Consider the following 25,060-nt stretch of genomic DNA (forward strand, 5'->3'; position numbering starts at 1 on the left):
AAAGGGGGAAAGCCCCGTTTTTTGGGGAGATCAGCTCACAGTTGTGCAGCTTATTTTGCAAAGCGGGAAAGCCCCCTTTTTTTTGAGGATCAGCTCAAAGTTGTTGAGCTTACTTTGCAAAGGGAAAAAATCCTGTTTTTATGGGGTTCGATGCACAGTTCTGTAACTTCTTTAGGAAAGGAAAGGGAAACCGTTTCCAGACAGATAATCTAATCAGCCAGTCACATGTCGCTGGGGAAACAAACAGCCTCTGTCTGCAGAACATTCAACAATGGAGGCCAGGGCAAGGGGGCGGGGCCAGAAAGGGAGCCAGTGATCACCACACATTCGCTCCATAAGACGCACAGACATTTCCCCTTACTTTTCAGGAGGAAAAAAGTGCGTCTTATGGAGCAAAAATTACGGTATATTGCTTGAGTCGTCCACCAACCAATGGAAAGCAGGGTGCTGCTTACTAGACTCTAATCACAAGAAATCCAGAAAGCAGAGAGACGCACTACCGCTGGAATAACTGAGAAGGGGTGGGACTGCAATGGACCACCTGCTCCAATCAAGAGGCAAGATTGTCATATGCACAAATATGAAAGGATTTATTATTACCTCCTATGGAAGAATGGTTATTGAAGTTAATGGATTTGGCTGAGATGGCAAAGTTGCCGCGCTTAATAATATAAAAATCATAGTTGAAATTTATTAATGATTGGAAGCCCCTTATGGAATTTTTTGCACCAAAAGGACAATGAACTTGTGATATCTAGGTTTGAAGACCGAAAAGAGCTTGGCTTATGGGAAATAGAAGATTGATGTTATTCTGGAGCAAGAGTTTTGCATACATTTTTAAGGCTGATAGAAGGAGAAACGGAAGTCTTTTTCTTTTCTTTATTTACTTTCGTTTAGTTTTTATGTTAAAAATGCTTGACATTTGATGTTCATTTCTGTATATTGTTTTTCCATTGTTTTTTAAGCTTTAAGATAAATAACTTTTTAAAAAAGAGTCCCACAATATATGGGGAAGGAGATGCCAGCACCTGTCCCAGCGTGAATCCATACCTCTACAAGTAAACCCCACCCCCTTTTTATTTTTTTTACCCTACCAAAATATTTTCTGAGTGAATCAATCTTCCTACCAGATGGATCAACAACAGGCTCTAATAATCACATACAAGAAACAGTGGATCCTTTGTCTTGGTATCACCTGTAGGCTATTCCAAGGTTATCATAATGAATCATATTTTATATATATATATATATATATATATATATATATATATATATATGGTCAACCATCAAAGCTCTGACAGCCTACCTCCACCTGCACCATAAGACACCTCTGCCGCCGCAACTTGACAATGTAGCCATAGACATCCATTCTTCCTTCAGCCTCTAGGCCCTCCAGCATTGCATCAATTGCAATATAGGTTCCAGTGCGCCCAACACCAGCACTGACAAGGAGGAGAGAAAGCAATACATTGCGGATAACTGCGGCTGCAATCCTGTACACACTTACGTGGGAGTTAGGGCCACTGAACATAAATGGGGCTTTCTTCCCAGCATACTTGTCTTGGATTTTGCTGTAAGATATGCGACTTAAGGGAAATGACCGCTCCCCGCTTAAAACGGGGGGCGCACTTTGCGTGGACACGCGCAGCCCCTAGATCTGGAGCAGCTCCAACAGCATAGGCTTGGCTTTGCCTTCCCTCAGGTGGGATACCTGGAGGTCTCCGCCTACCTCAGTCAGTTGTCCAATCCCGCCTGGGGGAAGTGTTGCCAAGGAGACCAGGCCAGGTAGGGGAGGGATTACCTGCCCACACAATAGAGGGAGGATCTTACCTGGGAATCATCACTTGGCTCCAGAGCTTCTCCCACCCTACCCACCCTCAGTTAATGTCTTATTTGCAGGTTAACTTTTCTTCACAGGTTTTGCAGGTTAACTTTTCTTCACAGGTATGCGGGCGCTGCTACGTTAAGGTCGCTGTTAAAGGGCCGGAAAGGAATTTCCCTGCATTGGCAGGTTTCGCCTTTCCCGTAGCAAAACGTCACAACTTTGGCAGTATCAGGCCTTGGGCAGAATCCTTTAGTCCATCTTCCCCTTTGCAACGGCGATACCAGGGTTCCCCATTAAAGGGGTTTCTGAAGGGAGGCTTTGACCATATGCCGAAAGGTCGTCATTGCTCTCCCCGGCGGTGGCGGCGTAACGGGGGCGGCTATCTCTGCTTGAACATATGTTCTCCAGAGCCGACCCATCCCCCCACACACACACTGGATAACCCTGATGCTCCCTAGGTCCCCGGCTGGGGACTGGGGAGGGAGAACGCCCAATGCCTGAGCCAAGGTCTACCCACATTTGAAAGTTAATAAAGTTGTGGCCAATTTAATCCCATAGCACGTTGTCATGAGTCGTTATTTCACATGACGGGGGGACCGCGCGGGATCTGGGGACTCCGCCTGTCCACGCAATACGTTCGCTTTTTAAAGCTATTTGAGGAAAATAAGCAAACACTGACCAAGATCAGATGTGCATTTCTGTAGGTACGGTTAACAGCAGTAAGAATTGTGAGGGGCAGGGCAAAATCTGTGTCTCTGTGTGTATGTGTTTGTTTAGATAGCAATACTTGCAGAAGTGTACACACGTGATAATGTTCTCTGATTCAGTTTTCTTTGTAACTTCAGATAGGGAAGAGAACTACATGGAAATGAGGCTGTAAAATTGCAGAAGTGACTTGCATAGTTTCAGAGTAAGAATCACATTTTCGAATACTCTCCTATGTATATGAAAAAAGTTCCCTACATACAGTTAACTAGCATACCAGGGAGAATGTGTTAAAGCGCCCTTCTCTCTGTTGTGTATGTATCTGCTTTACTCACAGGGAGTTTGAGGAGCATTCAGAAATAGTATCCCAAAGTGTCCCAGGCCAGACACTGAGGTCCAGCTCCGAGGGCCTTCTGGTGGTTCCCTCACTGCGAGAAGTGAGGTGACAGGGAAGAGGGCCTTCTCAGTAGTGGCACTCTCCCCGTGGAACGCCCTCCCATCAGATGTCAAGGAAATAAACAACTATCTGACTTTTAGAAGACATCTGAAGGCAGCCCTGTTTAGGGAAGTTTTTAATGTTTGATGTTTTATGGTGTTTTTAATATTCTGTTGGGAGCCTCCCAGAGTGACTGGAGAAACCCAGCCAGATGGGTGGGGTATAAATAAGGTTGTTGTTGTTGTTTCGTTGTTGTCATCTGAATACAGGTAGCACAGTCTAGAATTCTATCACTTCATTCTACTGCACCTATAGACCCAGCCTCAGTTAAGCAGAGAGGATGAGCTAATTCTTACCTGCAATGGACCACAACTGGGCCACTAAAAAAGTTGCTGAAAGCGTTAACTCTGCGTCGGAGCTTGAGAAGGAGATGGGGATTATCAGGGACTCCATGGTCTGGCCAGCTGGTGAACTGGATGTGGGTCACATCTCTTCCTGTGGTCTTTTCCCTTCTCTGGGTGAAAAGGAGTGCATGTAAACATTCGCCACTGTCGTTTCAATTGCAAATATAAAGAGCAAGGAAAGAGTGGGACCGCCCACCTTCCAAGTAGTGAACAAAGCTCTCCGGCTTCCTTGGGCTTAGCCAGAAATTGAGGGAGAACATGGATGGACTTCTACACTGGTCTGTCTGAGCAACTCATGTTATGATTAAGCCTCACGAGAGGATTCCTCCAGTGGCATATTTATACAGCACCACGAGCCATGTTCCTCCAAACCAAATATCTGCTTAGTAGAAGAGCAGGCGAAGTGTAGTGCTTAAGAGAGCGGGAAGTGAGACACATTCCACCCGTCATGGTTTGCTGTACTTGCCTTACCTCTTGTCACTGGCATCACTGTGGGTTATCGGAATAATAATAATAATAATTTTTATTTATACCCCGCCCTCCCCAGCCAAGGGCGGCTAGCAAGCAATAATAAAAACAAGTTGAATGAATACAACTTAAAAACAAGATTAAAATACAACAATTAAAATATCGAAACATTAAAATATTAAAATGCAGCTGTCAGGGAACTGCCATCGGAGCAACAGGTGGTGGAGGGGCTCAGGGAGGAAGAAAGAGACTCAACAGCTGAAGCAGGAACCAGCAGGGGGAGGAGTGGATCTCTGAGGGAATGCGAGCAGGAGGGAGGGCTCAGAGATGCTTCCAGCGAGAACAGTGGGGAGGTATCTGAGTCTCCCATAGGGAGACCCACGCCTCGCCGGAAACTGTCACGCCGTGAGTCCAGGAGACGCGTTTCCGTTAAGGAGCTTCTTTGCTGGAAGCGCTTCCGCAGACAGCCACTGTCAGACTCTACGAGTGACTAGAGCAGACATGTTTGAGGAGCTCTGTCACACACAGAGGTTTGTGGAGCCGCACAAACTCTGAGGGAGCACGATTTTACGCACAAGCAGCTAATCATCCCATTACAGCAGTCTGACAGTCTCTGTACGCTGCCTGTGCAGGAGAAAGCATCATGAGCGACCCAGCCGGAACCGGAGGAGCGGGGGTTGGGGCTGGTCCAAGCTTGGAAGAAAGATACCGAGCGTTGGAAGTCCAACTTGCGCTGCAGACGGCGAGGCTTGAGGAGAGAAGGGCTCAGGATGCAGACAAGAAGGGGAGAGCCACTCAGTTCCCCAGAAAGGTACCAGGATTGGTGCAGAAGTTTGGGGGGGACCCCAAGGATTACCATGCCTTTAGGACAGAGATGCAATATGCCATTAATGTGCAGTTTGATGAGTTCCCTGATGAGGAATCGCGAGTTGCTTTCGTAATTGGGCATCTTGAGAAGGGGGCGCGGGACTGGGTTCGACCCCTAATGGCAACGCACAATGACGTCCTAAAGGACACGATGAAGTTCTTTCGTGCAATGGATATCATGTTTTCCAGCGATATTGAGGAAGGGGTGGTGCGCAGACAGCTAATGGCTTGCAAGCAGGGAAGCCGATCTGTCCGTGAGTACTGGACTGAGGTTACCATGCTGGTTCACAGATTGGGTTGGGATTTATCAGCGGCACCCATTCAGATGCTATTTGAAGAAGGTCTTTCTTCGGCTGTGAAAGACGAGCTGTCCCGGAGCCCCAGGGCGGTGTCTATGGATCAGCTGACCAAATCTGCGCTGACCATAGGAGCGCGTCAGGAGGCAAGAGCCTTGGAGAGGCGGGAAGGGAGAGGGGAACGTTGGAAGGAGTTCCGCATTCCAGACATTCCTGAGCCAGCTTTCCCGCCGGCAGAGCCGATGGAAATCGGAACAGCGCGCGCGCGCGCATTTTCAAAACCCAGTGAGGGGGCTAAGAAGGAGGGAAAGGGCGCCCGGAAATGCTATCTCTGCCAACAGCCAGGCCACTTTGCCAGAGTCTGCCCCCAGAGGAAGGAATGGCAAGGGATGGTGGGAGCTGTTGAGGGAGGAGAGCAGGGAGAAACAGAGCAGGTAAAAGCCAACGCCTGGTTGCCACAGTCGGGGCACTGCAGCCAGGCCAAAGAGCAGTGAAAGTGCCCGTGCCAGAAGCTCCTCAACCTGCTCTAGTGATTGAAGTGTCGCTAGAGCTGCAAAATGGAAACCCCCTAAAAATAAAGGCGCTGTTGGACTCAGGCAGCTCCTGCAATTTTATGAGCAAGGAGTTTGCTGCTGAACACCAGATACAGACAATCCCTTTAAGCAACCCCCTGCAGGTGACCACGATCGATGGCAGGGAGTTGTTGGGAGGAGGAGTCAGCTTGCAGACCGTCCCAATGATAATGAGGGTGGCAAGGCACACAGAACTGATAGCGTTTAATGTGGCCACCTTGGGAGGCGCTCCCATTATTTTGGGAATGAGCTGGCTAGCGCTACATGATCCGCTGGTGGGCTGGCATCAAAGAGTGGTTTCCTTTGGTTCAGCACATTGCTTAGAACACTGCAAAGGGGAAAAGGGTTCAGCAGGGGCCCAAGCCACCCTAGCAGGGACTGAAGTAAGGGAGAAGGTGAAGGTACCACCACAGTATGCAGATCTCAGTGACGTGTTCAGCGAGAAGGAAGCTGACCAACTACCCCCGCATAGGCCCTTTGATTGCCAGATCAATTTACTTCCTGGAGCACAGCTTCCTGTAGGCAAGTTGTATGCCATGTCAGACAGAGAAATGCAGGAGTTGCGAGAGTTCATTGACAAGAACCTGAAGAGAGGCTTCATCAGAGAGTCCAAAGCAGCGGGGGGTAGCCCAGTGTTTTTTGGGGATAAAAAGCACACGGACAAGCCGAGACTTGTATGTGATTTCAGGCGGTTAAATGCAGTGACAGAACCAGTGGCTTTCCCTATGCCCAGGATTGATGATATTTTGACCAGGGTGCGGAAGGGAAAGATTTTTACAAAGCTGGATCTAAGGGGGGCGTACAACCTGATACGTATAAGGAAAGGGGATGAATGGAAAACCACCATGTTTACCCCTTTGGGGGCATTTGAATATCTCGTTATGCCTTTTGGATTACAAGCAGGCTCAGCGTGCTTTCAATCTTTTATGAACCACGTACTGGGTCCTTTGCTCTACAAGAATTGCGTGGCCTTCCTAGATGATGTGTTGGTGTATTCGGAGAATGAGGAGCAACATGTGAGAGACGTCAGAGAAGTGTTGAGCAGGCTGCAAGCCAACAGGCTGTGGGTGAAACTGGAGAAGTGTCAGTTTCATACCAAGGAGGTGGAATTCCTGGGGTACCGCCTGTCAGACAAGGGATTGGCCATGGATCCCGGCAAGGTTCAGGCAGTGCTGGAATGGAAAACACCCAAAACCAAGAAGGATGTGCAGAGGTTCCTAGGGTTTGGAAACTTTTATCGTAAGTTCATCCGAAACTTCGCCCACCTGACGGCGCCCATTACGGACTGTCTCAGCAGTAAAAAGAAGTTTGTATGGACGGCGGAGGCGGAGCGAGCGTTTGAGGAACTGAAAAGGGCCTTCGCCTCTGAAGAACAACTTCTGCATGTGGATTTACAAAAGAAGCTGAGGGTCGAAACAGACGCATCTGACAGAGCCATAGGGGCGGTGCTTCTTCTGCAGCCGGGGAAGGAGGAGTCAGAGTGGCGACCGTGTGCCTTCTTTTCGCGAAAGCTGAACAAATCCGAGAGGAACTACACGGTGTACGACCGGGAACTTCTTGCTATTCATGAGGCTTTCCGGAAATGGAGGCACCTGCTAATTGGTGCACAACATAAGGTGCAAGTGTGCACGGACCATAAGAATCTAGAGTATTGGAGAACTGCGCGAGTGCTCAACCAACGGCAGTTGAGATGGGCCCAGGAGTTCTCCAAATTTAACTTTGAGATTTGTTACGTGCCAGGCCCAGAGAACGTTAGGGCGGACGCTCTCTCACGCAAACCTGAATATTTGGAGGGGGAGGGAGCACCCGAAGAGACCCATGTCATTCCAGAGGACCGCTGGGTGTGTGGGGCGGCATTGGTGGGGCAAAGGGAATTGGTAGAGGGAACGGTGCATGATGAATACGCCCAGGACAAACTCAGGGGTCTCAGGAGGGAGGGAGACAAACCCGGGGGTTTTGAGGAGAGAAACGGGGCATTGTACTACAAGGGAGCGTTATATATACCTGAAGGGGAATTGAGGGAGAAGGTACTCAAGCAACTGCACGATAGCCCCACAGCAGGGCATTTTGGGCAACACAAAACCATGTGGCTGGTTACCAGGGAATTTTGGTGGCCCAAGGTCAGGGAAGATGTGCGGGAGTATGTGAGAGGGTGTGACCAATGCCAACGAGCCAAGGGGGAGAGGCGGGCACCGGCAGGTTTATTAGAACCACTACCCACACCTGAAAGACCATGGGAAGCAGTGGCAATAGATTTCATGACTGATCTGCCAAGGTCTAGAGGGAAAACAGCCATCATGGTTGTGGTAGACCTGTTAACTAAAATGGCCCACTTTATAGCCTGCTCACATGCGGTCACAGCAGAAGAAACAGCTAAATTGTTTGTAGAAAATGTGTTTAGGTTGCATGGCGCCCCCTTGAGGGTGGTTTCAGACCGAGGGAAACAATTTACTTCCAGGTTCTGGAGGAAGCTCATGAGCTTACTGCATGTAGAGGTTAATTTCTCAACGGCCCGTCATCCAGAAACCAACGGGCAGGCGGAAAGAGCTAATGGTGTTCTCCAGCAATATTTGAGGTGTTATGTGAATGACAGAGAGAATGATTGGGTGGAGAAGCTGGCGTTGGCAGAATTTGCCTACAACAATGCAGAGAACGTGTCCACGGGGATGAGCCCCTTTTTGGCTAATCACGGGTGCCATCCCAGAGCCTTCCCAGGGGGGGAAGGGGAGAACTGGAGCGTTCCAGCTGCAGAACAGTTCGTTGAAGAAATGGAAGCGATCCATCGCCAGCTCCAACTCAACTTAAACAGGGCTAAGGAGGAATATAAGAGGCAGGCAGACAAAAACAGAAGGGAAGGTGAAAGCATTAGGGTGGGGGACCAGGTGTGGCTGTCAACCCAAGGGTTGCCATTCAAAGGGGGTTGTAAGAAGTTAAGACCCAAAAGGCTGGGCCCATTTGAAGTCACGCAGCAGGTCAACCCAGTGGCTTTCAGACTCCGGTTACCGAACCACATGAAGCTGCACCCAGTTTTCCACAGGTCGTTGCTGTCACCGTATAAAGGGGACAGAGAAGGGAGGGTCACTAGGGGGCCAGCAATGGAGGAGAAGGAACACAGCTACCATGTAGCGGAGATCCTCGATTCCAGGTGGAAGGGAGATCAAGTAGAGTATTTGGTAATGTGGGAAGGGGAACCGGAGTCGGAAAACACCTGGGTTAGGGCAGAGGATGTCAATGACGAAGTTTTAATAGAAACTTTTCATCAGAGGTTCCCACGTAAACCTCAGCCTGTAGCGAGGTTCCGGAGGAAATACTTTGCCACCACCGACAAAGAAGAGGAGTTGGAGGGGTTCACAGATTCCGAAGAGGAGGAGGATTCAGCGAGCCAGGACGGCGATCGATGGAGGGAATTGTTCGAGACGTCTGAAGATGAAGAAGATTCTTTTCGGGGTTTTAACCCTTCACCTCCCAGAGGAGAGGAAATGGGAGGGGTGAGGGGGGCCCTGGAGGGGAGGTGGATGTCAGGGAACTGCCATCGGAGCAACAGGTGGTGGAGGGGCTCAGGGAGGAAGAAAGAGACTCAACAGCTGAAGCAGGAACCAGCAGGGGGAGGAGTGGATCTCTGAGGGAATGCGAGCAGGAGGGAGGGCTCAGAGACGCTTCCAGCGAGAACAGTGGGGAGGTATCTGAGTCTCCCATAGGGAGACCCACGCCTCGCCGGAAACTGTCACGCCGTGAGTCCAGGAGACGCGTTTCCGTTAAGGAGCTTCTTTGCTGGAAGCGCTTCCGCAGACAGCCACTGTCAGACTCTACGAGTGACTAGAGCAGACATGTTTGAGGAGCTCTGTCACACACAGAGGTTTGTGGAGCCGCACAAACTCTGAGGGAGCACGATTTTATGCACAAGCAGCTAATCATCCCATTACAGCAGCCTCATCACAGGAGGAGACAGGAAAAAGGAAAAAGAAAGAGGGGGAGGGGGAGGGAATCAAATTGGCTCCAAGCCAAAGACTAGGTGGAACAACTCTGTCTTACGGGGTCTGCGGAAAGAAATCAGATCCTGCAGGGCCCTGGTCTCATGAGACAGAGTGTTCCACCAGGCCGGAGCCAGTGTTGAAAAGGCCCTGGCTCTGGTTGAAGCTAATCTAACTTCCTTAGGGCCCGGGACCACTAGGGTGTTGCTATCTATGGACCTTGAGGCTCTCCGGGGGGGCATACCGGGAGAGGCGGTCCCGTAGGTACAAGGGTCCTAGGCCATGAAGGGCTTTAAAGGTCAAAAGCAGCACCTTAAATCTGACCCTGTACTCCACCGGGAGCCAGTGCAGCTTGAAAAGCACTGGGTGAATATGCTCCCATGGCAGAGACCCCGTGAGAAGCCTCACTGCTGCATTCTGCACCCGCTGGAGTTTCTGGGACAGCTTCAAGGGCAGCCCCGCGTAGAGCGAATTACAGTAGTCAAGCCTGGAGGTGACTGTCGCATGGATCACTGTGGCCAGGTTGGGGAGGGACAACTCTGTCTTACAGGCCCTGCAGAAAGAAATCAGATCCTGCAGGGCCCTGGTCTCATGAGGCAGAGCGTTCCGCCAGAGTTGAAAAGGCCCTGGCTCTGGTTGAAGCTAATCTAACTTCCTTAGGGCCCGGGACCACTAGGGTCCCACTAGGAAGGGGAGGGCAAGGTGGTGGTGAGGTTGGCATGGTACAAATGCCAGTCTGTTCCTCCAGGTGGCATGTTCGCACCATGCCAACCTTCCTGCTGCCTCACCGCTTCCCCTCTCCTGTCGCTGCGCACTACCTGCTTGGTGGTCCTTGGAAAACCACTATTTGCTTTACTTATTTACCTCTTTTACACAAGTATTATTGCAACGGCAAGATTATGCAAAGCTCTGCAAGTGTTGCTGTGCTTACGTTTGTGATGTGCAGCTTCTGAATGTTGTAGTCGGGGCACACTTTGCATTCGTTTATCTTCACAACGATGTCTCCGTAAGATGCGGTCTCCTCTTCCATGGATGGCCAATATTTGGCACATTTGACCTGTAGAAACGCAAGGACCATCAACTGCAACCAGTCCTAACATAGGTTTCCCATTTATTTGTTTACTTTAAAAAATTGTATACACTGATTTTCTCCTCCACATTGGAGTTGCTCGAAATGGCTTACAAATAAAAAAGCAGGCATAAAAGTAACCAAGATCCAGCCGTTAAAACTCAAATTATCAAACTAAAAATGGCATAAAATAAACCAGTTGGTACTGCAGTTCAACCCTTTCTTCTGTAAGACTGAGTAGGAATGGCTCCAATATGTGGTATAGTAGGTAAGAGTGCCAAATTAGGGCCTAGGAGACCAGGATTCAAATCCCCACCATGAAGCTCACTGGGTTACCTCAGGAATCAACTCTCGGCCCAGGCCAACCTCACAGGGTTGTTAGGAGAAAAAAATGAGGAAGGGGAGAACCATGAATGTTACTGAGCTCCTTGGATATAAGGTGAGATACAAATGTAAACAATTTTACAGTCAGATGTAATCTTGGCTGCGAGTCCTGGAAGACCTGCTCCTTTCGCTGAAGGAATTTTTCCGCCTCACCTTGGAGGGCAGGGCCCTGACTGACTCCAGCTACAAAAGCTGAGGTTTGCTGGGCAGACTTTAGGGCTGGCGTATTGTTGCTGTTGGTTTTTTGTATTTTTATTTTAGATCTTTTGGGAATTGTTCAGTTTGGTGTTGTTGTTTTAAGGTTTTATTTATTGTTTACGACAACTTTTGGTACGCCGTAGTTAGGTATGGCTTTCATGTTGTCAGCCACCTTAAGCATCATTTGAAAAGACAGCATACAAACAAAATTATGTAGAAGAGTAGAAGAGTTTGGATTTCATATCCCGCTTTATCACTACCCGAAGGAGTCTCAAAGCAGCTAACATTCTCCTTTCCCTTCCTCCCCCACAACAAACACTCTGTGAGGTGAGTGGGGCTGAGAGACTTCAGAGAAGTGTGACTAGCCCAAGGTGACCCAGCAGCTGCATGTGGAGGAGCGGAGACGCGAACCCGGTTCCCCAGATTACGAGACTACCGCTCTTAACCACTACACCACACTGGCTCTTTTTTCCTCCCCCACAACAAACACTCTGTGAGGTGAGTGGGGCTGAGAGACTTCAAAGAAGTGTGACTGGCCCAAGGTGACCCAGCAGCTGCATGTGGAGGAGTGGAGACGCGAACCCGGTTCCCCAGATTACGAGTCTACGCTCTTATCCACTACACCACACCACATCACACGTACAGGCGGTGTCCATTTTAGGCATTTCCAATTGAAGCCATGGGTCATTTTTGACCCAGAAGAGGAAGGGATGGGGTGGAACAGGGGTGCTGCTGAGGTATAATGGGGTGGGGTGGACTTATGCATGCTCCGTCAACATGAGCTTTGACCTGGAATGCAACCCCCGCAGAAACGGTTTTGTTTTTTGTTTTGTTTTGTTTTAAAAGAGAGAGACAGAGGAGAGCTCTGTTGGGTCAGCCCAAATGTTCTTCTGCTCCATCTTCTCATTTCCCACAATGGCCTGCCTGATGCTTCTCAGAAGTCCCTGTGCATAGCATGAGGAGAAACAGTTTTCCCCCACCCCCCATTCCAGCAAATGGTAAGCACGCGCTTCTTGGAAAACTTGGCCAAGACAAACCATAAGAAATGGTAGTAGCCATACACTGGCAACAGAGCCTGGACAAGTCAATGCATGCTGCTGATCAAGTCAGTAGCCATTTCCTGCATCCAGATTACCAGTGTCTCCCCAGAAGAATTTGGGTTGGCTCATAAATTCATTAGCAGAAGTTATGACCCACCACAGAGCCACAACAGAGCCTTTGTACATCCTCTTGGGTATTTTGTGGCCAAAGAGGTTTCCCATAATTAACTGGATTGGTGTAAGAATAAAGTAAGCAGAGTCGTGCATATTTTTACAGTAGCCACAACAGGAGAGTGCACCTCTTTCCCTCACCCTGTTTCCTTCCTCGCAGCGAGTCACCATGACAACGATGGTTGCCTTCTGCTCCCAGATCATTCTCCAGAAATCATCCGTTGTCTCCTCCTTGGGACCTGGGCAGAAATATTTACTTTAAGCAGTTGGCGTGATTGCCATGGGCATGACCCAGCCAAAGACAGAAGCACTTTTAAAGAGAGTTAAACGCACGCCCCACAGAAATCAAGGAAACTTAAAAGCAATTAACTTAGGCTAGGTCAGGCCAAATCCATGCACAATAGGGTGACGGAGGTCTGGGAACAGGGCAAGTGAGTGGCCCAGCTGATCAGGTGAATGAATGGGTGGGTAGTCTGGGAGAGAGGGGAGGACACAGCTGGGGACACAGGCCTTCAAGTACTCTCCACTGTCGCCACCACCATGGAGGGGGAAGTCTTTCTTCCCTACTCTGATGCTATCGGCAGAAGGAAGTGTGCGTTTCACAATCCACACTTCTTTCCAGTGGCGTAGCGTGGGTTGTCAGCACCCGGGGCAAGGCAAGTAATTTGCGCCCCCTAACCCGTGGATTTGCGCCCCCTAACCAGTGGATTTGCACCCCCTAACCCTAACCCCCAGATGTTGCGCCCGGTGCGGCCGGCCCCCCCTGCACCCCCCACGCTACGCCACTGCTTCTTTCTGTCAGGGCAGGACAGAGAAGAGACTGTCTCCTCTTCATTCCTCCCTCCTCTGTGACTGGCAGCAGCTGCGTCCTCTTGGGATTGGGGTGAGCTGTGAGGAGATGGGGAAGCATTGGGCAAGCAAGCTGTGAGGTGATGGAGATTTGCAGCGGACGATGGCGGGTAGGTGAGGTTGAGGTGGCAGATAGATGAGAGACTGGAGCTTAAAGGAGCTGTGAAAATATAGGGGCTTGAAGGGGCTGTGTGGATATGGGAGGAATAAAGGAGATGTTAGAATATAGGGAGGTTGATGGAGTTATGAGGCTATGGGAAGCATGGGTGAGGGGTAAAGGGAGGGGATAGGGTTGGAAAGGGTGGGAGGTGGGGCTGGTTAGCAATGCAAGCTGGGGCAGCAGCCCCTCATATGTATGAGCACGGAGAAAGAGAGAGAGACTACTTTCCTGAATGATTTAAGGTGGAAAGGGAAGGAAAAAGAAAATGTGTGCTTTGGGGAGGGGGTTATTGGGTTGTTGTTCTTATGTTGAATATGTATTTTGTGGTATTTTGATTTTATTCTGTGAACCGCCCTGGGACCTCCGGGTATAGGGCGGTAAAGGTAAAAGGTAAAGGGAGCCCTGACCATTAGGTCCAGTTGTGGCCGACTCTGGGGTTGCGGCACTCATCTCACTTTACTAGCCAAGGGAGCCGGCGTACAGCTTCCAGGTCATGTGGCCAGCATGACTGTTAAGTTGTGGGTTGACATAGCAGACGACAGAGCAATTTCTCCAAAGCAGCTCTTTATTTTGTAAGCTGGAACAGAACTGAACTGAGGAGCTCAGTCAGCCTGCTTATATAGAGTTCCAGAACAATGTAACTGTTGCCATTTTCTAAAACTATCCAATCACTGAACGTCACTTTTCGATCCTTCATTTGCATACAAAACTATCCAATCACTGAACGTCACTTTTCAATCCTTCATTTGCATAGCTATCTACAGTATCCCCCTGCTGGCCCAGGGTGAGAACTTCAGTACATAACAATGACTAAGCCGCCTCTGGCAAACCAGAGCAGCACACGGAAATGCCGTTTACCTTCCCGCCGGAGTGGCACCTATTTATCTACTTGGACTTTCGAACTGCTAGGTTGGCAGGAGCAGGGACCAAACAACAGGAGCTCACTCCATCGTGGGGATTTGAAACACAGACCTTCTGATCAGTAAGCCCTAGGACCTTCTGATCAGCAAGCCCTAGGCTCTGTGGTATATTCAATAAAGAAGAAGAAGAAGAAGAAGAAGAAGAAGAAGAAGAAGAAGAAGAAGAAGAAGAAGAAGAAGAAGAAGAAGAAGAAGTAATACCAAAATACCAACCTTGGGCAGCAATGTATTTTCTTGGTTCTGTGAAGCCCTACAAGATAAAGTAATTTGTTATTATGCCCAGACAAACTAATATCTGCACATTCTTAGGAATAATTATGAATAACGTTTTCAATCTGACATTAGGAATTTTGCTAACAGTGGTCACTCACGTCAATATGGCTTGCATTTATGTAGTCAGATCCAGGGTCCCCGAGTATTGAAGAAAGCTCCACACGGTTGTAGTCATCTTTTCATATAAATAGTCATAAACAAAGGTTAAGACGTTATCAAAGGTTATCTTCAGTTTGATATAAATTCGGGGGAAGGGGGGAAGGATAAAGGATTCTCATGAAGAACCCAATTTGCAATATGTACTTACAAGGGAGGATGTCAATGTAACGGTTTTTGTTCTGGTTGTAAGACTTGCGTGCATCTTTTATTGTGAATTTACTGAAAACTCTGGGAATGCTCTGCAAAAGGACAACAACCTCAGCAAAAAGAATTATGTGAAACCATTGCCACCACAGTTAGGGATAAATGACATATTTAGCTCTTCAAAACTATTCACATTGAAATATTCTCAGAGTCGCAAAGTGATTTCATGCTCTTTATTCGGCTCATAGTGGTGAGGAGGAATGAATGAAAGTCCCCTCAAAGTATCTGCTTTATATACATTATTTACACGATGGGCTGCACATGATCGGCTAATTCTGGAATTCTACTGTAAGCCAATCAGGCTGTGGATTCACTTGTATCTGGAGCATGATTGGGTGGTTCCTGCCAACCAATCATACTGCTGCATTGTTCTAGGACCAATCAGACTGCTGCATTCTGAATCCTATTGTTCTAGGACCAATCAGACTGCTGCAATTTGGATCCTATTGTTCTAGGACCAATCAGACTGCTGCAGTTTGGATACTATTCAACTCAGTACATAACACACATCATAATTCATTTCAACTGCACTCCTTAATCCAGTTTATCCACATTCAGGGATGCAAGCCAATTCCCATTTACTAAGGACTAACTGCCAAAGGACTCATCTCTTATAATGCAATTCTAGCCTTCTGGGCTACACAGCTGTGCTCTGCACCTCCCCCCTCCCCCCCAACCTTGAGCCCTTCAGGGAATTTGGGAACTTCTTACCCCATAACAAAAGCAAGCCAGCCACCAGCATTACTCACATTTCTGATTTACACTTGGCTAATGTCTTTTAATGGGGCACCAACCTGAAATTCATCCAGGAAAAGTCTTCCTTCATCTGCTATCTTCCTCTTATATGTTTCCCACAGCAACTCTGCAGGAATTGGGTCTATGTTCAACAGATGTTTCTCATCATCTTTAAAACACGGAGAAAAACATATATGTCATGGCATTTGTTTCTTTTAATACATATCACACAAAGGCAATCCATATTTGAACACATGCTTAGGTTCCTATAGTTTTCTTATAGGTTTGCAATCAAGTTATACAGCTTGAGTGCAATGAAATGACATTCGGCAAAGCACTACCAAATAATTCACATTATTTAAGAGTATTACATTCTCTTAAAGCAGGCATAGAAATATGTTGGATTACAACTCCCATAATTCCTGACTATTGGCCATGCTGGCTGAGGCAGATGGGGACTGGAATCCAATATCTGAAGACCATGGATTCCCCATCCTTAAAACATGTACATTTAACAGCATTACAGAGTTAGGTCTGGAAGATTTGTCAGGTCACAAGAATTCCCTGATGTAACTGTTGGAAGTTTGGATGCAACTCAGTTTAGAGAACAGGGTTTTGCATTTTCACATATTGAGCTTCTCAGGCAAACAATAGGCTTGTTTACCTTCCTCCCAAGGTGAAGGGAAGTGACATAGGCTAAGCCAGGCAAGACAGCTTACTCTATGGCATTAACCCCTTCATCCATTAAGTAGGCTGAATCATGTTGGTTATATGAGACTGGTTATCCCACATACTCTGTGTACTGAAGGGTTAACCGAAAGGTAATAAATCCTGTTACCCCAATAGTTATAATGCCTACAAAGGTCCATGAGGAAAGTTTCTACATTACGGCTCCAAGAAGCATGCTTCGGGGTTCAGTACTGCTACAAAGGCTTTATGGTGAGCTAGACAAAAATATCAATTAAATGCTTGCACTTGCCCAAAGCTGGAGAATACCAACCTCTGCCTATCATAAGAGGCTGCATACCTGTATCTGGATCCCTGTAAGAAACATAAACAGTTATGAAGCCTAAGAGCAATGCTCCATGTTAACAAAGCTTTCTGCAACCAAATTCTAAGGTACATCCAGCAAAGTTTACGAGTGAGATCCGCAGGCTCGTGTCTGGTTTCGTCCTATGTCACTCCAGTATTAGTAAAAGTCATAAAAGTGATGCTGGTCAAGGAATAACAATATAACTCTTTCCTATGTGACTATAACCCAACTCCCATGGAGGGTACTTTAGCATGAGAAGGAATCAGGAGTGGCCAGCAGGAAGGGGCAAAGGGTTCGCCTGGCCTCTGAGCAGCAGTGCCACTGCAGTTTATAGAGACGGAGAGGAGTGAGGTGGCAGGGAAGTCGTCCCTGCAGACGCACTGGTGGTGCCCAACTGGTTTCAGCAGTGCATTTGCACAGCCTTGACCCTCCCACCCCTCTTCTTTCTGGTAAGCTGCAGTGATGGCGCGGATTAGGGGGGCCATGTGTGTCTTTTTAAATATACATTTATTTATCTGGTTTTTCAGATTAAAGTTTTACAATCCCATATCCAACATACAACATAAAGACAAGATTCCAAAGAATCTCCTGGGCTCCCTCCTCTCCCCTACTGTTAGTCATTTCCTCCTGCATCTTTTATAATAATCCAAAACTTTTACATCTCCATTATGTCCCAAAGTCACCATTAAACTACAAGTGTTATTCCAATCCTACTAACAATTTTAGCTGTTTACAGCGGTTTTTAAGATAAATTATAAATTTCCCCCATTCCTTATTAAAATGTTGGTCTTCCTGATTTCTGATTCTTCCGGTCATTTTTGCCATTTCAGCATAATCCATCAATTTAATCTGCCATTCTTCTCTGGTAGGGACTTTATTTTCTTTCCATGGGAGGCTCTGTGTAGCTTGATGTAGCTTCCTGTCCAACCACCCCGTGAGAAATCTTCACTTTTCTCTACCTTACTTTACACTTCCTGACATGTGATTCCTTATAGATATCACCGGAGAAATATGCAACCAACAGACCATGGCCAAAGGAAGCCACTGCAAAGCAGGCGTTAGATGGTTGGAGTAGGATTCTCGTAGGGTTGTTGCAAGATGGGAAAGAGATAAACTATGTACACTTCCTTGAACTCCTTGGAGCAATGTAGTAGGTAAATAAAGGAGAAAGAAATCTCACGCCATTCTACATTATATCAATAAGTCTTCTCATTTTATTTCATATACTTAAGAGAAGAAAGGAAGAGGGGTTACTTACGATGATCGTTTTTTGTTAAGAGTGTAGATTTTATACAAAACAAGGAGCAAAGCCACAGAGGTCACAATAATGAGGAATGCCAAAAATATAATCAGGGCTTGAGAATTATCTGCAAAATTCGAAAGAACAAAAGGAGAGAGAAGCTATGTTGAAAAGGTTTAAGAAATTCTAGCAAAAGTTTGTTCCGTTACTCGCTTTCTAAACCTTATGTCAAGTCCTGCTCTTGTGGTTTACATGTAAATTAATCAGTAAATTGATAGGAGTGGTTGAAACTTTAGCTTACATCTGGTTGTTACTGGATTAGAGGCCAAGGCTTCCGAGGTATAATTCCCGTTGCTAAAACCAACCTAATAAACAGAAAGAACAGCGGATACTATTTCGATTTGTCAAAAATGTATCACCAAAGACAAACAATATCCCAAATGGTTTCCCATCTAAAGTGAAGATGCAATAATCAAAAGAGCTACTTTTACACAAATGGCTATTGCCCATTGGGACTGGTAGGGCAGAAGACAGGGAGCCTAGCACTAGGTGGCGCCAAAGCCAGTGGCAGGAAGAGCCGACTAATTCTAGTTTTGTCTGCAGCTTCCACCCTGCTGTGTTCCACAAGGGGAAACACCATTACGCAGTGAGGTAATGAATTGAATGCATCTACCTATATCTCAATGTACACATCAGAATTAAGCAGTTTACCTTAAACGTGTATGTTGTCAGATAAGCTAGGTCTTTAACTTCAAAAGAACAATCTTTATTCGTTTTATTCTCATCCTCCAGGTACAAGATATATTCTTCTTTGGGGCCGTTTATTTGTTCTGGCTTTGAGCATTTGATCTTAACAGCATTGTTTGCTTCGTTTGATAAGTCCGCTTTGAGATTTTTCACACCTGTTGGTTCTGTTTGAAAGACAAATAGTTAAGGCATAATAATAATAATAATAATAATAATAATAATAATAATAATACCATTCATTTACAGTGGTACCTCGGGTTAAGTACTTAATTCGTTCTGGAGGTCTGTTCTTAACCTGAAACTGTTCTTAACCTGAAGCACCACTTTAACTAATGGGGCCTCCTGCTGCTGCCGTGCCGCCGGAGCACAATTTCTGTTCTCATCCTGAAGCAAAGTTCTTAACCTGAAGCACTATTTCTGGGTTAGTGGAGTCTGTAACCTGAAGCGTATGTAACCCGAAGTACCACTGTATATACTGCTTTTGATGTCCAAAGCAATGAACTATACACTAAAAGAACAAATTATACAGTGGGATTCAACAAAATGCCATCAGCAGGCAAAGCACCAAAGGCCTCCCAGAACTCTCTCCCTGGAGAAGCCAGACTGGCTCCCTCCTTGTCCTTCCACTGGCAGGTGAACTATTTATTGGTCCAATAGGCTTTTGGAGACAAACTGCTTTTAATGAATCAAAGATTTCAACCCAGAAGTGTGACACACTAAAAACAGTCAACTTAACACTCTTTCTGTATCTGTAGTTGATCAATCTTTTCGTGTGGCTGCACCGACATTTTGGAGCACCCTGCCTAGTGACAGGCGTACTTTTCTCAATGCTTGATAAAAACATTTTTGTTCAGACAAGCCTACCCAAATATGTAGAATGCTTACATGTGTTTCGATCTGTTTTTCACTTATTCCTGATTTTAATTATTTGAATGTTTTAAATAGCAGTTTCTAACTGTTTCTATTGTTTAGTTTTTTTTATAAACTGCTTTTAAGGGTTTTCTTCTTCTTTCAATCAAATGATATATGAATTGTATGAAATAAATGTCTTAGAGTTAGGTAAAGGGACCCCTGACCATTAGGTCCAGTCGCGGACGACTCTGGGGTTGCAACGCTCATCTCGCTTTATTGGTCGAGGGAGCCGGCGTACAGCTTCCGGGTCATGTGGCCAGCATGACTAAGTCACTTCTGGCGAACCAGAGCAGCGCACGGAAACGCCGTTTACCTTCCCACCGGAGCGGTACCTATTTATCTACTTGCACTTTGACGTGCTTTCAGACTGCTAGGTTGGCAGGAGCAGGGACCGAGCAACTGGAGCTCACCCCGTCGCAGGGATTCAAACCGCCGACCTTCTGATCGGCAAGTCCTAGGCTCTGTGGTTTAACCCACAGCGCCACCCGCATCCCGTCTTAGAGTTAGAGGAAGCTTTTATTAGTAAGCAAAGGACTAGCCTGACCATTTTTCCAACCAGAATATTCGCACTCTTAGAGGCATTTCATTATCGCCTCATGACAACAAACTGCTCTAGTCCACCCAGGAAAAATAAAGAAAATGTCTTCTTCCTGTCAAGTCATACATATTTTCAACATTCCTCCAAAAGTCACCCCAAACACCCCACTTTACATGGCACAAGTTTTCCTTCCAACATAGCTGATGACAGAACATTTAGACAAATTAGTATAAATGCTTTCCTATAGTCTGGGACAAAATATGACCTCAAGTGCTTAGCGCAGCCTCCTTTGGTTCCATCACAACCACCAAACATAACGGAGAACAAACATGTAGGTAGATGTTATAGACCTCTGATCATCAATAACTTTGAGCCATTCTGATAAGTCAGATGATGCTTGGTTATAACCCAAGAGGGTGGGGAAATAACAATTTATTTCACAGGAAATTATTCCAATCATTCCTATAAATTTCATGCATTAAATGTTGAAAATGAATGATTTCCACATAGATAAATTTAGATGCAGCTGCTCATATGAAGTCTGCAATGCATACAGTAGCAGATTGTATGTAGCAAGTTTTTAAATAGGGGGGACAGACTTTTAGTCATAGCGTTAGCACAATATTTGAGAACACAACTTACTTGCTGCTTTAGTGGGAATTGTCTTGCCACTTCGTTGCCCTTCCAGTACTGCATCATTCTGTGTTTTGGTGTATGCCCAGACATAGACACTATAATTTTTGTAGGGCTTTAAGTCCTTCCATATATGACTGGTATTCTTTGAAACATTAGCTGTATTTTTAATTAAAAAAACATTTTAAAAGATTAGAAATTACATGGAATGGAACAAGATAAAACCATCAATACAGATAATAGTCAGCTTTCAACAATACATAACATTACAGTTCAGGCATTTGCTTGAACACGTGGAAAGTTAAACTGGAAGTGGGGTGAGGGGTGTGCACAAAAGTCCACCCCAACATTCCCAGACTGCTTTTCTTTGTGCAAATGAAAAGAATATTGAATAGGCCTTCTTTGGAATAGACCTCAAGGCGCATGGAGGAACATATGAGAAGAGACACTGCTTCAGCGCCAAGAAGGCAGAGATGGGCGCAAGCACCCCTTGATTTCCATTTCTCTCAAAAATGAGCTGATCTACCGTATTTTTCGCTCTATAAGACGCACCAGACCACAAGACGCACCTAGTTTTTGGAGGAGGAAAACAAGAAAAAAAATATTCTGAATCTCAGAAGCCAGAGCAGCAAGAGGGAGCTCTGTGCAGTGAAAGCAGCAATCCCTTTTGCTGTTCTGGCTTCTGGGATAGCTGAGCAAGCCTGCATTCGCTCCATAAGACGCACAACACATTTCCCCTTTTTAGAAGGGAAAAAGTGAGTCTTATAGAGCAAAAAATACGGTATTTAACTCCCAATCAGAAAATGGCTCTGATCACTGGGGAACCCCTCTAAATCAATGGAGAAATTTTCCCGCAGCCTGTGTGTTAGGGGAATACTTAGAAAAAAGAGGGCCAGGGCTGTTGGCTTGTAATCAACTCTTCAAAGCACACCCCCAGTAAAATCATAGTTTAAAAATGATCTAAAAATACTCACCCCAAAATAAATGTCATCCTCAGAACATTAAAAATGATTCCCAGGGTGCTGCTACCTTCGCTAAGGGCTTCAATGCAGGGAAGGAACTCGCAAGCAAGCAGCACCCTGCAATATCTAACCCCACTACTCTCCCCTCCATCCCATCTGTTTAACTAGGATTTAAGATTAACCCCCCGCCTCCTTGAAACAGGACTGGGTGTGGGACAGAGTGGTGGGGGTCACCCCCCAGAGAATCACAGAATGGGTCTGCCTGATCCAGGGGCCACAAAGCAGATCAGAAGATCTCTGCGCGCGCGCACACGCACACACACCTAATATCTACAAATGGACTTAATATGCTTTCTGGCAAAATGATGCAAAATGTACATACCTTTTTTACTGCAGTGGTCCCCGAGGCAGACCATGTACCCATCAATAGGGCCGTTTTCTTCGGATTGTGGCTTCTTCCACGTGATTTCTATTGTAGAATTACTTGAATTCCATGAAATATCTTCAGGCTTGCCAGGTGCTGATGCAGGAATTTAGCGGGGGGGACTCTTTTAAAAATTATTCAGGAACCCAGTGATAGTTCATAGAATCACAGAATCATGGAGTTGGAAGAGACCCAAGGGTCATCTAGTCCAACCCCCTGCCAAGCAGGATTCTCAACCAAAGCATCTATGACCCCTGGCATCCAACCTGTGCTTAAAAACCTCCAGTGAAGGACAGTCCACTACCTTCCGAGAAAGTCAAAGTTTTACTGTTGAACAGTTCTTAATGGTGGAAGGTTCTTCCTGATTTTTAACAGTTCAACAGTTCAAAAACTACTAAGCAATTAAAGATATAAAAATGTTTAAAAAGCAGTAGGTAGGGCCGGGGATGGATAGATGAATGAATGAATGGATGGATGGATGGATGGATGGATGGATGGAATGGGATGGACTTATGATTGATCTGTCCATCCCTACTGTCATTTCCCCTGTCCTCTGAGTGAAAGTGTAGTGACAGGAGTAAGGAGAAAGAGCAGGAGACTCTGCTTGTGGCTCCCTTTGGACTACCATGCAGTTTTGTCTCAGGAAGGCCAGAAAATAAACAGTGGGGAGAAGAAGGTGGACCTAGCTGGAGAAGGGGCCCACCATGGACATCTTACCCAAGGGCCTCCAAACTTGGATCAGGCACTCCTGCCCAGATTATAATCTGTCACGGTAATACATTAAATCCCATTTGTATGCTTTTATTTATATGTGAACATAGATACCCTTCTTCGTTATGAAAGTTTAGTTTCTGGGATGAAGGCAAGTTCATAAGTGACTAAGCATCATGTTGTCATACTCACTTCCATAATCTGTTGTTAGCTGTTTGTTGTCAGTTTTCACATTTTTGCCATTATACCGTATTTCTGATGAACAATTGTAGTTCTTGTTGGGTGCTAAACCTGTCACTGTACAACCATTGTGCTCCTCAGTGGGCTGAAAATTCTTACCTATAAGAAATTGCAAAACATCATTGCTCCGTACTTCAGGCATCCAGAAGCCTCTATGCCAGTGTTTCCCAACCGGTGTTCCGCGGCACACTACTGTGCCGTGAGACATCGGCTGGTGTGCCGTGGGAGGGAGGCGGGCAAGTCGGGCGGCGAGAGGCGGCGGCGGCGAGGATCCGCGTCGAGCCGGGGGCGGCTCCGCGGTGGTGGTGCCGAGCGGCGGGGCAGCGCGCGCAAAAGGGAGGAGCGCGAGACAGCGGAGGAGGAGGAGGCCGGCATGTCCGGGCAGCAGCAGCAACAGCAGCAGCAGCAACTCCCGCTGCCGCCCCCTCCTCCGCCCGCTATCGCCGCCACCACCACAACAGCCGCCGCCGCCTCAGCTGCCGCCGTCCCTCAGTCCCTCGCTCTGCTGCCTCCTCCCACCCCGGCAAGGGGGAGGGAAAAAACTTTCACTTTTGTGCGTCCCTCCCGGCGTGACGCTGCGCGCTGACGTCACGGGGCGGGGCTTTAATGGTGGTGTGCCGCGAGATTTTTTTCCGGTAAACAGGTGTGCCGTTGCCCAAAAACGTTTGGGAAACACTGCTCTATGCCATGGATGGGGAATTTCCTTACCATTGGTCATGCTGCTTGAGGGAGCTGAGTCCAAGAATATATGGAGGGTCATGTAGTTTGATTGACAAAGAATCAAGAACATGCTACCCCACTGTCTTGCTGATAAGAACTGGAGCTATGGTGAGCCACTTTGACAAGATCCCTCTTCCTTCCCCTGACCTCACCTCCAAGTGAGCTGCTATTTGACTGTAGCTATATGTTTTAGGTCTCCCCTAGCCTACACTTCTTTAGCACCATCCATATCTAATGCTTCACACAAAATATTGCACCCTTGTTATCTACAGTAATTAAATCTGGAGTAACTATCAACAACTTGTGATTTTTTAGAGACTTGCAGCCACTCGTGTAGAGTAAGATCCTTCTGGATTTCATATTCCCTATTGCAGGAGGTATTTCTTCTTGCTATTTCATTAAGGAGAGAGAGAGAGAGAGAGAGAGAGAGAGAGAGAGAGAGAGAGAGAGAGAGAGAGAGAGAGACTCAAACCTTTACCAGACTTGCTTGCCTTTCCACCTCTCTACACTTATTTCTAAATACGTCCATACATAGGACACAAAAATAAAGGTCCCCAATAAAGTGCATTTAATTCTCCAGCCAATAAAGACAGAAATGCAAAAACTTCCAAAATATCCTACCATGAGGATGACAGCGACAGGAATATGTTAAAAGGCAATGATGCTTATCATATCTGCGATTGTTCCAAGATAAAGTCACACTGGTGTTACTTTTTTTAGGTTCTTCTAGTTTCCACTTATCGGTTTCTTCCAAATAAAGAAAAAGGAGAAAAATATCACAATGACATTCTGTTCAGTATTTCTTTTTCAGTTTTAAAAGCATGCTGGATAATATATTGCTTAATGGGTTGTATCATTTTACCCCCAAATGAGTACCTAACACAGTTTTCAGTGTTCATCTATTCATTTTGAATTAGTGTACCTTTATGTGTTACATGACTATGAGATATGATGGAAGGAGAAATAAAAACATTGCTTAGCTTTAAAAGCCTGTTATTGTGAGAAATCTAGTGAATTATCAATCTTCTAGACTTGAACCAAGAGCACTGGGCACAATTCAGCCACAGCTGAGCATTTTAAAATCCCAATAGATTTCAAAGGTTTAAAATTTCCCTCTTTGATATATGGGATTTAGTGGTGCTTATGGATTATGTCCAGCACTTAATTCTAATCATTACAGCATCATTCTAGAAT

The 25,060-nt window shown here is 46.4% G+C and overlaps 1 protein-coding gene across 1 annotated transcript in view; it reads right to left on the minus strand.

The window, feature by feature from the left end:
- Positions 1–25,060, minus strand: part of PTPRC (protein tyrosine phosphatase receptor type C) — a 91,010-nt gene that overhangs the window by 10,119 nt on the left and 55,831 nt on the right. Inside the window, exons 8-23 of the mRNA XM_081194563.1 lie at positions 24,488–24,613; positions 23,099–23,245; positions 22,154–22,291; positions 20,819–20,968; positions 18,691–18,890; positions 18,281–18,344; positions 17,998–18,106; positions 16,707–16,747; positions 15,766–15,875; positions 14,916–15,006; positions 14,707–14,783; positions 14,549–14,585; positions 12,548–12,645; positions 10,476–10,601; positions 3,323–3,480; positions 1,307–1,442 (exon numbers count right to left, since the gene is read on the minus strand). Of these exons, the coding sequence (XP_081050689.1) occupies positions 1,307–1,442; positions 3,323–3,480; positions 10,476–10,601; positions 12,548–12,645; positions 14,549–14,585; positions 14,707–14,783; positions 14,916–15,006; positions 15,766–15,875; positions 16,707–16,747; positions 17,998–18,106; positions 18,281–18,344; positions 18,691–18,890; positions 20,819–20,968; positions 22,154–22,291; positions 23,099–23,245; positions 24,488–24,613 (1,808 nt within the window). The remainder of the gene's footprint in view (positions 1–1,306; positions 1,443–3,322; positions 3,481–10,475; positions 10,602–12,547; positions 12,646–14,548; positions 14,586–14,706; positions 14,784–14,915; positions 15,007–15,765; positions 15,876–16,706; positions 16,748–17,997; positions 18,107–18,280; positions 18,345–18,690; positions 18,891–20,818; positions 20,969–22,153; positions 22,292–23,098; positions 23,246–24,487; positions 24,614–25,060) is intronic.

The sequence above is a fragment of the Podarcis bocagei genome (assembly GCF_964188305.1).
Source record: "Podarcis bocagei genome assembly, chromosome: 5".
NCBI classification, from domain to species: Eukaryota; Metazoa; Chordata; class Lepidosauria; order Squamata; family Lacertidae; genus Podarcis; species Podarcis bocagei.